The sequence below is a fragment of the Xenia sp. Carnegie-2017 genome, unplaced genomic scaffold (genome assembly GCF_021976095.1).
Source record: "Xenia sp. Carnegie-2017 unplaced genomic scaffold, XeniaSp_v1 HiC_scaffold_23, whole genome shotgun sequence".
Classification (NCBI taxonomy): Eukaryota; Metazoa; Cnidaria; class Anthozoa; order Malacalcyonacea; family Xeniidae; genus Xenia; species Xenia sp. Carnegie-2017.
This window is the reverse complement of record NW_025813486.1, coordinates 2143376-2156727: the sequence shown is the minus strand read 5'-3', so window position 1 is coordinate 2156727 and position 13352 is coordinate 2143376. Positions and strand designations below refer to the sequence as shown.

The 13352-nt window shown below is 34.0% G+C and overlaps 3 protein-coding genes and 2 non-coding genes across 6 annotated transcripts; 2 read left to right on the top strand and 3 right to left on the bottom strand.

Moving 5' to 3' along the window:
• Positions 1-2640: 2640 nt before the first annotated feature.
• Trnaa-ugc lies at positions 2641-2713 on the bottom strand. Its single transcript has one exon. It is a non-coding gene; the product is annotated as a tRNA-Ala (tRNA).
• Positions 2714-2878: 165 nt separating this feature from the next.
• On the top strand, positions 2879-4306 carry LOC124448475 (soluble calcium-activated nucleotidase 1-like). The gene is given in 2 exon segments (XM_046999489.1): positions 2879-3868; positions 3871-4306. Coding segments are annotated over 2 exon segments (1167 nt in total). The 5' UTR covers positions 2879-2979; the 3' UTR covers positions 4149-4306.
• LOC124448476 (DNA excision repair protein ERCC-1-like) lies at positions 4154-8080 on the bottom strand. Its single transcript, XM_046999490.1, has 9 exons — positions 7724-8080; positions 7514-7589; positions 6989-7092; positions 5551-5650; positions 5373-5449; positions 4730-4829; positions 4584-4655; positions 4452-4520; positions 4154-4379 (listed from the first exon to the last, which is right to left on the bottom strand). Exons 1-9 carry the CDS (start codon positions 8035-8037, stop codon positions 4308-4310), a joined length of 984 nt encoding a protein of 327 aa, XP_046855446.1. The 5' UTR covers positions 8038-8080; the 3' UTR covers positions 4154-4307.
• Positions 8081-8311: 231 nt separating this feature from the next.
• Trnaf-gaa lies at positions 8312-8385 on the bottom strand. Its single transcript has one exon. It is a non-coding gene; the product is annotated as a tRNA-Phe (tRNA).
• A 75-nt stretch (positions 8386-8460) lies between these two features.
• Positions 8461-12768, top strand: LOC124448477 (N-acetylglucosamine-1-phosphotransferase subunit gamma-like). 2 transcript variants are annotated; one of them, XM_046999491.1, is made up of 10 exons: positions 8461-8543; positions 8625-8694; positions 8811-8847; positions 9246-9285; positions 9372-9426; positions 10931-11014; positions 11205-11301; positions 11375-11489; positions 11635-11858; positions 12167-12768. In XM_046999491.1, exons 1-10 carry the CDS (start codon positions 8510-8512, stop codon positions 12320-12322), a joined length of 912 nt encoding a protein of 303 aa, XP_046855447.1. In that variant the 5' UTR covers positions 8461-8509; the 3' UTR covers positions 12323-12768. The 2 variants fall into 2 exon arrangements, with proteins under 2 accessions (XP_046855447.1, XP_046855449.1); XM_046999493.1 differs by having other exon boundaries at positions 8480-8543; positions 8625-8754.
• The last annotated feature ends 584 nt before the right edge of the window (positions 12769-13352 follow it).

Sequence of the window (13352 nt, the reverse complement as noted above, 5' to 3'; positions counted from 1 at the left end):
GAAACGTCAAACTTTACATGAGCCGAACTCTTTTAAAAGAATTTAAAACAAAAGATAATGAGGAAGTTTCTCACATTTTCTTTCGCCTTTAATGCGTTCGGTGCATGTAAAGTTGACGTTTGTTCATACAGTTATACTGTGGTATTACTATAAGTGTTTTCTAAATGGGTCAGGCAAAGGACTATGTGTAATCTTGTGCAACTTTGGTTCTATGCATGAAAACTGCTCGGATACACATCGAAATCATGTTTTGAGTGTCCATGCTTTTAACTACAACCATCAGCTGAGAAATTCAGTTTCAAACCAAATAGATTGAGAATCGGAGGAGATAAAGAGAAAAGGATGGCAGTGAAGTGAATGATATCATAACAACTTTTAAAATAACTTACATAAGAACGGATGAACAAAACAAAGACCATGACGCTTAGAATACATAATAAAATATTGATGAAAACGCCTAACAAGAAATATTTATGGGAAATACAGACGATAAATGCTTTAATAGCGGTTAACTCAATGATATCGCCATTATTTTATAAATCTAGATTAAAAAGGACTTGTCAAGATGTTGCAAATGGAAGAAACAGATTATCCTTCAACGCAAAGCATCCTTCTTCAACCTCGATATCAATTCTTCCTCACTGGCCAGCAGAGAATTATACCTATATGAAAAAATGCTTTCGTTTCATATTTCAAAGTCTATTTGTATGTCTTGCAGAGGATGTTAGCAATAATTGAGAGATGTGGGATCAAAGGGAGGTGTTGCCAAATGATTTAACATGCTTCTTGATATGTTATATGGTGATGCTTCTTGTTAATATGTAAATATTCGGATGCGGCATTTAACATTGAAATAAAATCTAATATATATTAAAGTTACAAAAGGAAATTGCAATACGCAGGCAGAGTATTGCAAATTCTTTCAATTAGATTTGGTCTATTTGAACTTAAAATGATTATCCTATCAGACAAACTAGCTGTCGACGTTAAATATTTATTAGTCGCTTTGTTGTGTCAATTAATGGCACTGTCATAACATTGAGGGATGTTACAACAGTGCCATTGTAGAAATAGCTGTTAAAACATAGCGAAAATAATTGTTTTTTAATAAAGTATAGATAAAGTAATTTCATGTTAACGTCGAAAAAAGCCTTTCCTGCAAATGTTTGCAGTTTACAGCTGTCTTCTGAAAATCTGTCCTAAAGTACGAACTTCGGAAGAAAGTTTAACAGATCATCTGCAAACACTGGTTTGACGAAATTTGCCAACAATTTTTGATGATTGTATTTCGTAATTATTCTTACAGTTAGTCTTACGTGGCAACAGTTACAGATTCAAACTGCGGTATGCGTTTGTTTTTGTTTGTTTGTTTGTTTGTTTGTTTGTTTGTTTTGTCGTACCACTAACTTGTTGTTTAGTATTTTTAGATGCGGAGGAGGAGAAGATGAAAGAAGTGGAAGTCAGGGTTGTAAGTGTTTCTATCGTTTATCAAATTTAACAATTTTGTTGCTTGTGTCTTTTTAGAACAACGTAGCATACAATGGTCGATTCACTTTTCCTGCGGTAAGTTGAAACAATTATTTTTACTCGTTTTTAAACTAAGTAAACTCGTTTTTAAAGCATTTTAGAAAGAAAAAATCTTTGATTTCAAATCTTCGATTAGTGTTTGCAGATGATCAATTGAATATTTTGAGAATACCAAAAGCATAAATATCTTGAGTGAAACCACATATAAACACAAAAACATGCAAATATTCTAACTAAACAAAAGAGTTCCCTCGCTCTCTTATTTAGGAAGGAAGTTTTGCAAAAATTTGATGTATTCCAAAATAGACTTCTGCCATCTATTTTGGATTAGTTTTGCACAAAATATCACACAGCGTACTCGATTAACTTAGTAACTTTTCTGTGTTTAAAATCATATCCTACATATATAATATAAACTGTGCTTGAGTTGAGTCAGGATTGCATTGAAATGAGAACCAAGTATTTGAACATTCATGATGTTTCTCTTATTGATATAAACTTGAGCACGACTGGTTCGTTCTTGGATGGAGAACGATAGTAGGGGGGTATTAAATTTTATGGAAATGGTTGTTTTGATACGGAATCAATTTCGGTCGGTTTCAGTCAGTTATTTTCATTATGAAAATGAAATTGAGGTTGCCACTCAGTGTACTGTTTATGAAGAAGCATCACCCTTAAAGTTCGTAGTTTTGTAGGGCAAACCTGAGTATAACATGCAAGTGTTATATACGCCAGACTATTAACTTGTACGCACTGCGTCGTGCCAATTTTTTGTTCTGTTTTTATTGTTCTCTCGTACAGCCGAACACCAAAACTCATACGTTATAACAACGGTATCGTTCAAAAGTTTTTTCCATCAGATAACATCTCTCAATGTGTGTGTTCACATATAATGTGTGAAAAATTGTGTAGACATATATAGCATATATGTACGATAAAAATATGTAAAATTATACGGTTGACATTTTGTAGAAGCATTACTTTTTTTATTAATAGTCGAAAAATATGACGAATTTGTTCTTTTTTTATGATAATAAATAACAGAATCTTCTCTTCTAAAAATGTTAAATGTATATTCCCTTATATTTTGTTAAAACAAATTAATAAAAAGTTTGGAGGATGCGGGCATCGATCCCGCTACCTCGCGCATGCAAAGCGCGCGCTCTACCATTTGAGCTAATCCCCCATCTTGATTTGACAATTAAAACGGTTTTTTCTTAACCAAGGACAGTTGTATAAGAGGTTCATTGGGTACATGGTACATTCGGGGTACACAAAAAAAGTAGACCCAAGTGGGTCAAGGGGGAACCGGGGGAACACAAAAAATATTTTTGATTGTTCATAGTCAATGTTCTTAGTCAATGATTCATGAGAGACATTCCATACTGCCACGAATTAAATTGTTTCTGTAGCAACTATTCATTATGAAGAACACTAGTTACCTTGAAAGCAATGTACAACAAGATTTCCAATCTTAAAAACCCAGCTGAGCTTCCAATATCTTTGGAAAACAAACTGCGACGGTTGACAATGGAAAAAAAGGCAAAGATTGGTCTTATGTTTGGCATTTTAGCATGCACTTTGTTTTATGTTGCTTATTCCCTACATACCCGCGGAGTAAAGCTTGTTGTAGTTGATAGTCCTTCTTCAAACAATTTTGAACGCTCTTGTCCTTTAACGAAGCCTGTGAAAACAGAGACTGGTGCGCTTTCATATCGCATAGGCATTGTTACAGACATGGATGAGAATTCAAAGCATCCTACCAAATCATTCACTTGGATAAGTTATTTTAAACGTGGAAATTTAATATTAAGTAAAATGGCTGGAAAGGATGGTAGAAAAGTTAGTATTAAGTGGAATGATGAAAACATATTGAAATCATCGCTTGCTCAAGGTGGTCGAGGAATGGAGCTATCAGAACTTATATGTTTTGATGGGAAAATTTTGTCTAATGATGACAGAACAGGAGTGGTTTATCAGATAATTGATCAGCATGTTACACCTTGGGCTATTATGGCTGATGGTGATGGTAGAGAGGTGAAAGGTTTTAAAGGTGAATGGGCAACTGTCAAAGATGGTCAGTTGTATGTAGGAGGACTTGGCAAAGAATGGACCACATCCATGGGAAAGCTTTTAAACTTCAATCCTCAATATGTTAAGATCATCAGCTCTAGCGGGTCCGTGATGCATGTTAATTGGGTGGAAAATTATAGAAAATTATTGAAAGCTGCGGGAATTGAACCTCCTGGTTATCTTATACACGAATCTGCTGCATGGAGCAAGGTGAATAAGAAATGGTACTTTTTACCTCGCAGAGCAAGCAAAGAACGATATGATGACAAAAAGACGAAAGGAAAGGTACCAATATGTTATTATCATGTAAAGAGGACTTCAGTGAATGTACAAGGACATTTATTGGACCTTTAAATGTTACCCATGGTTTTTCATCATTTAAGTTCATTCCTGGTACGAATGAGCAATATGTTGTAGCATTGAAGACACAAGAGGTTGAAGGGAGAATTGCATCATTTATAATGGCATTTGATTTAAATGGTAAAATTTTGATGGCCGAGCAAAAAATTCCCGGTAACTACAAGTTTGAAGGAATTGAATTTTTATGATGACATTGAACAGGATAGCTCAGAATCATTTCCACATGTGGAATGTAGTAAAACTTTGCTATCAAATGGCGTATTTTTTTATTTTTTTCTCAAACAGTATAAACACATTAATGTTTATATACATGAAATAAATTTGCACATTGTTCTTGAATATTGCATTTACTTGACTTTATTTAATGTCTTCTTCAGGAAAACAAATGGAAGATTGAATGCTTCATTTAAACGTTTTGCCTGAAAGACATAAAGTAAAGTTAGAAAACAACGTAAAATTAGGAATTTAATATTCCTCTCAAAAATTCTCACCTTTTGATGACCAAATCCAGGACATAGTTCGATCTCATTTTCAGTCGCAGAAACAATATTTTCAAAAGACTAAAATTCACAACATTAATTAATCAAAAATAATAATCTATAAGGAACTAAACATTATTTTACCTCAAATGTTGACAACAATGTGATAGTGTCTGTCTTGTTAACAGATTTTACTGTACCGAGACATTCTGTCAACTGTAAATAAAGAAAAACACAACATGCATGTTGTCAATGAACTTAAACTGACTTTTATAACAAAAAATACATACTTTAGACAAATAATCTGGATCAGATTGTCCTTGCAATGCATCTGCTGGTTTATTCTCATATATTTTATAAGTTTCTATGTATCGGGCAGCTTCCTGTGCACTATAAATAACATCATTTAAGGCTCCATATATTAAGATGTAAAATAACAGATATGTAAAATGACAGATGTTTGAAATGAAAGATGTGTACAATGAAAGATACATAAAATCACAGACATGTAAAATCACAGACATGTAAAATCACAGACATGTAAAATCACAGACAACAACATGTAAAATTACAGACATGTAAAATTACAGACATGTAAAATCACAGACATGTAAAATCACAGACATGTAAAATTACAGACATGTAGAATCACAGACATGTAAAATCACAGACATGTAAAATCACAGACATGTAAAATCACAGATACGTAAAATCACAGACATGTAAAATCACAGATACGTAAAATCACAGACATGTAAAATCACAGACATGTAAAATCACGGCATGTAAAATAATGGACATGTAAAATCACAAACATGTAAAATCACGGACATGTAAAGTCACAGACATGTAAAATCACAGACATGTAAAATTACAGACATGTAAAATTATAGACATGTAAAATTACAGACATGTAAAATAACTAAAGCGAACCTCCATGCTAACATTAAGGTGCAATCAGCAAGTATGGAGATTTTTGTCAAATCTTTTAATGTTGTATGTGGATCTTTCTAATAAGATAAGAAATTTGACATTTAATGACAGGCAAATTTTCATCAATTTTTGACAACAAAGTACAAAGAAGTTTTTATCAATCATTATCCACACTTACCACATCAACTTGAACAAGTAAAATACGAACTTCAAAGGACTTTCCTAGAGTCTTGAGTCTCTCATGAATATAGTTGGGATTGAACAAATGATAACGAATACTAAATGACAATAAACAAGTTGTTAATTTATGTTGATGTCAATAGAACCATTATCAATTATTTTAACCATAGACAATAGAACTAACCATAGACAATGGAACTAACCATAGACAATGGAACTAACCATAGACAATGGAACTAACCATAGACAATGGTACTAACCATATGTAATGGTACTAACCATAGACAATGTTACTAACTATAGACAATGGTACTAACCATAGACAATGGTACTAACCATAGACAATGTTACTAACCATAGACAATGGTACTAACCATAGACAATGTTACTAACTATAGACAATGGTACTAACCATAGACAATGTTACTAACCATAGACAATGTTACTAACCATAGACAATGGTACTAACCATAGACAATGGTACTAACCATAGACAATGTTACTAACTATAGACAATGTTACTAACCATAGACAATGGTACTAACCATAGACAATGTTACTAACTATAGACAATGGTACTAACCATAGACAATGGTACTAACCATAGACAATGGTACTAACCATAGACAATGTTACTAACTATAGACAATGGTACTAACCATAGACAATGTTACTAACCATAGACAATGTTACTAACCATAGACAATGGTACTAACCATAGACAATGTTACTAACTATAGACAATGGTACTAACCATAGACAATGTTACTAACCATAGACAATGGTACTAACCATAGACAATGTTACTAACCATAGACAACGGTACTAACTATAGACAATGGTACTAACCATAGACAATGTTACTAACCATAGACAATGTTACTAACCATAGACAATGGTACTAACCATAGACAATGTTACTAACCATAGACAATGTTACTAACTATAGACAATGGTACTAACCATAGACAATGTTACTAACCATAGACAATGTTACTAACCATAGACAATGTTACTAACCATAGACAATGTTACTAACTATAGACAATGGTACAAACCATAGACAATGTTACTAACCATAGACAATGGTACTAATCATAGACAATGTTACTAACAATAGACAATGGTACAAACCATAGACAATGTTACTAACCATAGACAATGGTACTAACCATAGACAATGGTACTAACTATAGACAATGGTACTAAACATAGTCCACAGAACAAACCATAGACAATGGTACTATCCATAGACAATGGTACTATCCATGGAGATTGGAATTTTCCATAGACAATGGAACTAACCATAGACAATGGTACTAACCACAAATAATGGTACTAACCACAGACAATGGAACCAACCATAGACAATGACACAGACCATTGAGATAAGAACTAGGTACTAATGGCTTTATTGTCATCTCTACAAAACTTACCTTAAAAATAAAGCACATATTCTCTGACCCATAACATAATCTGGAGTGATATTACTGAACTCCCATGGAATATAATGAAAGAATTTTAACAATGGATTACCTTTCTAAGAAAGGAAGGATTATTACAAAATAAATTATGCTTGTGTTGGCCCACTCCTGATATTTAATCATTAACCAGGTATTTGAGGTAAACTAAGAATTTTTTTGTGACATGTTTAGACTTAACATTTAGTCATCTTCAGTGCAAAGAAACTTCAGTTGAACTTCCACTTATAAAAACTTTCCATAAACAGACATCAGGTCAAAGTCCCAATGGTTCTGATTACAAGGTGTTCAACTGTACAAAATTTTTATTTTATCTTCAACTAGTGGCATTGCTTAAGAGCTTAAGAGTCAACACTCCAATGGGGCGGGCAGGAGGGGGGGGGGTGACTTCAGTGGCACAAAATTAAGGCAGTTGTAAAGATTCAACCCCTGGTAAATCTTATTCTGTTAAGATGATAATTATGGAGTTTTAAACATTACCTGTCTTTGATTAACTAACACTGAAGATGATGAATAATTTCGTGTTGCAGAGTGTTTGCTTTTTGATCCCATATTACTGCAAAACAAAATTAATTTTTTCAGAAGCATGTTAGCAGTTAACATGTAATCAATAACTTTTATAACGTGCATTCTTTTGTGTTTTTCTCATCTAAATTACAACGATTCATTTGAGCTGTAGGACCTACGTACTCCCTTTCAAGAGATTCTGAATCAAAATATTTCGTATTTTCAATGAATGCAAATGTCTCCTTAAAGTTTTTTCCAACTTGTATATCTTTTGGTTGATTTTCATCTGCAGTATCCTTACAAGATGGTGAACCTATTTCAATTATGTCATTGCTAGAATTGTCCATTATCAATTGTTTTTCATTCAATTGAGTTATCTGGCTTGACTCAGTGTCTTTAGCTTTTGAAATGTTTGCATCTTGTTGCTCCGCTATTGTTGATTTAGATTGTTGTTTAAAGACAGGCGTGACTTCAACTAAATCGACGCTGTCGTTCATTTCACTGGTATTTAAATATTTTTCGTTGATGTTCTTGTGGGCGGCCATTTTATATTGTCCGCGCACATTAAACTTTTCTTGTGGCCTGAAACGAGGAACTTTGCTATTGAGTCGACAGAAAACTGCAGAAAACGTTATATTTTATAGCCCTTTTGGACGTTTTTTTATCGATTTTTTGTAAAAATACTCAGTTACGTGTGTAAGTTGATAAAAATATCTTGTGAAGGAAAGCAAAAAAATGCCTTGCCGACTCCCGGGATTGTTCAGAACTCAATACGAGCTCTCCGGATTTGAACCAGGGACCTTTAGATCTTCAGTCTAACGCTCTCCCAACTGAGCTAAGTCGGCTTAGCTGGAGGTGGAGGTAAAATTAACATATATAAACCTTCTTTGCGATTTATTGTAATTGTTGCTATCTGTGAAGGGAAGAATGCGAATGACATGTAAATTTGATTTCTCTTAACTGTCGACAATGATTTTTTTGCGTTTAATTCTCTTCTGTTCAGGTATATTTCAATTATTTTACTTTGGACGACATTCAAGTACAGCTGATAATATACTTGCACACAATTGCCTTTAATATATAGCTTATAGCGCTGTTTGTTGTACAAAGAAATCTGTAAAGATTGTTGAAGAACCAGCAAATATGGGAGGATTGTGAGTATCATATACAAAATTCGTGAAAAATAAAGATATGTGTTTGTGCCTTAGCTACATGTAAGAAATTACACATGTTAATCATGTTAGCGATTAATCTTTCTGTGTTTTTGAAGGCAATCACTGCAATTAACCTCAAGACCGAACACAATAGTATGTCGGCTTCTCGTTACATTTGCTAAATCACTCAATCTTTGTTGTTTTGCACCAGATTCTCACCTGTAGCATAAGTTGTCACAATATAGTTTCATTATGCGCTATTGTTGCGAAATGTGAACTATATCTGAGCTTATATCACGCTGTGTTTAGACAGGCTTAAATGTAGACCAAGGAGACCTTTGAGAGAACTTGAAAGCAGATCATTGACAGCCAAGAGCAAAGCTTGAATGTTTACATCTGTTGAAGGGTTCTCACAAATGTCAATGAGGTTTGCATAAGCCGCTTATGTCGTTAGAAGGTGACACATCTGCTTTGACAATTCATTAATAAATAATCTACATAAAGTTCGATTCATTTAAATAAGTTGAAGATATTATTTATTGTTTATATAGTCAGCTCTAGTTCCCTTCAGAGAACCAACAAATATTACAGGTCTATAAACTTCACATTTTCTCAATATTTTTAACAATGTACATTTAACAAAGATATTAATAATCGTGCAAATTATATTTTACTAGGACCAAGCCATTTTCTTACATTACTTGGAAAATGTTTTAATCTTATTGAAAATGCGTAAGTAATTACATCATTAGGCAGTACCAGGTATAAGTAAGGAACATTACATAGTATCAGGTGTTAATAAGGAACATTACATAGTATCAGGTGTTGGTAGGGAACATTGCATAGTATCAGGTGTTGGTAGGGAACATTACATAGTATCAGGTGTTGGTAAGGAACATTGCATAGTATCAGGTGTTGGTAGGAACATTGCATAGTATCAGGTGTTGGTAAGGAACATTACATAGTATCAGGTGTTGGTAGGGAACATTGCATAGTATCAGGTGTTGGTAGGAACATTACATAGTATCAGGTGTTGGTAGGGAACATTGTATAGTATCAGGTGTTGGTAAGGAACATTGCATAGTATCAGGTGTTGGTAAGGAACATTACATAGTATTAGGTGTTGGTAGGGAACATTGCATAGTATCAGGTGTTGGTAAGGAACATTACATAGCATCAGGTGTTGGTAGTGAACATTGCATAGTATCAGGTGTTGGTAAGGAACATTACATAGTATCAGGTCTTGGTAGGAAATATTACATAGTATCAGGTGTTGGTAGGGAACATTGCATAGTATCAGGTGTTGGTAGGAATATTACATAGTATCAGGTGTTGGTAGGGAACATTGCATAGTATCAGGTGTTAGCAGGGAACATTACATAGTATCAGGTGTTGGTAGAGAAGATTACATAGTATCAGGTGTTGGTAGGGAACATTGCATAGTATCAGGTGTTGGTAGGGAACATTGTATAGTATCAGGTGTTGGTAGGGAACATTGCATAGTATCAGGTGTTGGTAGGGAACATTACATAGTATCATGTGTTGGTAGAGAACTTTGCATAGCATCAGGTGTTGGTAGTGAACATTGCATAGTATCAGGTGTTGGTAAGGAACATTACATAGTATCAGGTGCTGGTAGTGAACATTGCATAGTATCAGGTGTTGGTAAGGAACATTACATAGTATCAGGTGCTGGTAGTGAACATTGCATAGTATCAGGTGTTGGTAAGGAACATTACATAGTATCAGGTGTTGGTAGGAAATATTACATAGTATCAGGTGTTGGTAGGAACATTGCATAGTATCAGGTGTTGGTAGTGAACATTGCATAGTATCAGGTGTTGGTAAGGAACATTACATAGTATCAGGTGCTGGTAGTGAACATTGCATAATATCAGGTGTTGGTAAGGAACATTACATAGCATCAGGTGTTGGTAGTGAACATTGTATCAGGTGTTGGTAGGAACATTGCATAGTATCAGGTGTTGGTAGGGAATATTACATAGTATCAGGTGTTGGTAGGAACATTGCATAGTATCAGGTGTTAGCAGGGAACATTACATAGTATCAGGTGTTGGTAGAGAAGATTACATAGTATCAGGTGTTGGTAGGGAACATTGCATAGTATCAGGTGTTAGTAGGGAACATTGCATAATATCAAGTGTTTGTAGGAAATTTATTATTTTAATATTTCGATCTCCTAGATGTTAATACATTATGAATTATTACTCGACAGATATTTGTATCAATTGTGTCCATTTTTTAACATCACTCAACATGAGCAGACATGGAGATGGAATGCCTTTGAAGGGATATTGGGGTAAGTTAGGGATCATCAGAGATTCTGCATGATTTGTGTGTTTATAAGTACCAGTAAGAATTGTATGTATAAGATCTATTTAAAATTAACTGCTAGGGTTGTTGGGGATCAATAGGGGACATTATAGTAGATTGTCTTTAAAGAGTACACATCAGTATTCACTATGAACATGATATTTATTCTTTAACAGTGTTTGGAAACATTGGTCTATAGTTAACAATACATACATTGCCATGATTATGAATGATGGTGATCTGTGTCCTGGTGGTGTTCGTAGACAAACTAAGGTCCGCTGTACAAAATGATGTCACACCGTCACTTTTGCTACTTGCAGTTAATATTTTTTCGTTTCTTATGTAGGTGTATTTTTCATGTGCCTTTGAGGAGAAGTTAGTGAGTGTGAGAGAACCAAGTACTTGTCAATATGAAGCTGAATTAAAGACTCCTCTTGCTTGTCCAGTTGATTCATTCCTTGGTAAAAACATTTTAAATACTCCCCCCACACGCACACACACATATATATATACATACTCTTTATTACATCACCAGAGGACGGCAAAGATTCCCTGTCTACTTTCTACAATAATTCCAAGTGATAAAAATTTTATGTATTATTTCAGTGTATCCTTCGTTGTCTGTTGAACATCAAGCAAGTTGGCAGGAAATAGAGAGAAGTCTTTATTATGAAGAGATTACTGAACAAGGATATTATAAACTTCGTCATAAGTTATTTGTTCGTGCTGGTTTGATGGTGAATGATGTAGAAAACAGCCATCACGTGAATGTCAAAACAAAAATTTCTGTAAATGAATCTATTTTCATATCATTACTAGAATGTTCAAAGGTAAACTGAAAATTTATATTTTAAAGACTCGTATAGGGTCATATTTGATAATCCCTAAGAATGCAATAAGTGGTCCTGATAATTTTCTATTTATTCTCTTCTATTTTCATATTTCTATCCTAATACATTCCTCAAAATCCCCATGACCATTTTAATAGTTCTATCCTAATATATTCCTCACAATCCTCATGACAATTTTCATATTTCTATCCTAATACATTCCTCACAATCCTCATGACAATTTTCATATCGCTATCCAAATACATTCCTAACAATCCTCATCTACTCTCACCATTTTCTTTTGTCAGGCCTTCAATGATCTCTATAAAAAATGCCAGCACAAAGACCAGCCGGTTGAAAGATCAGAAACAATGTCAATGGCTACATCCCCATATTTAGAGATCAGCACCAAGCCTTCTCATAATTCAAATAGTCCACGTAGTGATCATTCTACAATCACGTGATTGTATTTCCATGGTAACTTGCGGAAGATTACCGCTTCCCGGAGATCTCGAGGGCTATTCTAATGGCTGTAATTGGTGGTTGGAAAACCATGGTAATAACTACCAAAAGATTGGGAACATTGGAAGTGAGGAAAAACCTGGGAACTAGTTTCCATGCTTTGCCATTGTCACCGACGGCGATGGTCTTAACTAGGGACGGGTTGGGCGAGGCTTATCCAGTGCGCTTTAACTTTTTGTTTATTTTAGTTTGGCAAAAGGTACAAGTGGACTTTATGATTCTAATATCTTCAATTTTTGCCACGCTGAAAGTTTACAATGACATTAGTAAGTGTTCGTGTCACTTTTGATTCAAGATCAAACGTTTTTTGTCAAATTAAACATAAAGATTTTTTTGTAAATCATCATCGCTTTCATTGTTTTGGGCTCGAAATAAATGAGGCATATTATTTGAGTTTCGTCAGGTTTGGCTGACAATGCTGCAGTTAATTCCATTCACAATTATGGAAGGCCATAGTGGACAAAAGTAGTCGAGAATTTTTTTTCCATCGAGATTATTTTTTACTGTTGAGAATACAGGTTTTATAGTCCAGCTAGATAACTTTTTTATAGTAGAGAATTTTTTTGGAGTCGAGAATATTTTTGGCAGTCGAGAATTTTTTTTGCAATTGAAAATCAGAAACTAAGTTTGATTATAAACTAAGAGAAAGATAGCGAAACCTTTTCATTTCATTAGAAATGTCAAACGTCTCAAGAGCTGTCGACGAAGATTTAGAAAATCTGTTATTATCGACACAAGACTGTATAGAACGTATAGATAGGAACGAATTTCTTGGTAACTTCAATTTTTTAAAACATTTATGTGATCGCCTTGAAGGACATATTCGAATAATAATGGCCATCTCCTTAGTCCTTAGCAATCAACAACATCCCATATTGCTGAAAATTTTGTTGAAGCATTTCTTTAAAATGAATATATTATTTCTATAATATGAAACATTTCTGTTGTCGAAGAACAGTCTGTTTGCTATAA

Excerpts from the sequence above, each read along its gene's own strand:
- LOC124448476 (XM_046999490.1), bottom strand. The coding sequence starts at position 8,037 with ATGAACGACAGCGTCGATTTAGTTGAAGTCACGCCTGTCTTTAAACAA. Across the intron at positions 4,656-4,729 it reads ATCCAGATTATTTGTCTAAA|TTGACAGAATGTCTCGGTAC; the intron begins GTATGTATTTTT and ends CTTTATTTACAG. Across the intron at positions 4,521-4,583 it reads CATTGTTGTCAACATTTGAG|TCTTTTGAAAATATTGTTTC; the intron begins GTAAAATAATGT and ends TGTGAATTTTAG.
- LOC124448477 (XM_046999491.1), top strand. The coding sequence starts at position 8,510 with ATGATTTTTTTGCGTTTAATTCTCTTCTGTTCAG. Across the intron at positions 8,544-8,624 it reads TTTAATTCTCTTCTGTTCAG|CTTATAGCGCTGTTTGTTGT; the intron begins GTATATTTCAAT and ends TTTAATATATAG. Across the intron at positions 11,490-11,634 it reads TCCAGTTGATTCATTCCTTG|TGTATCCTTCGTTGTCTGTT; the intron begins GTAAAAACATTT and ends GTATTATTTCAG.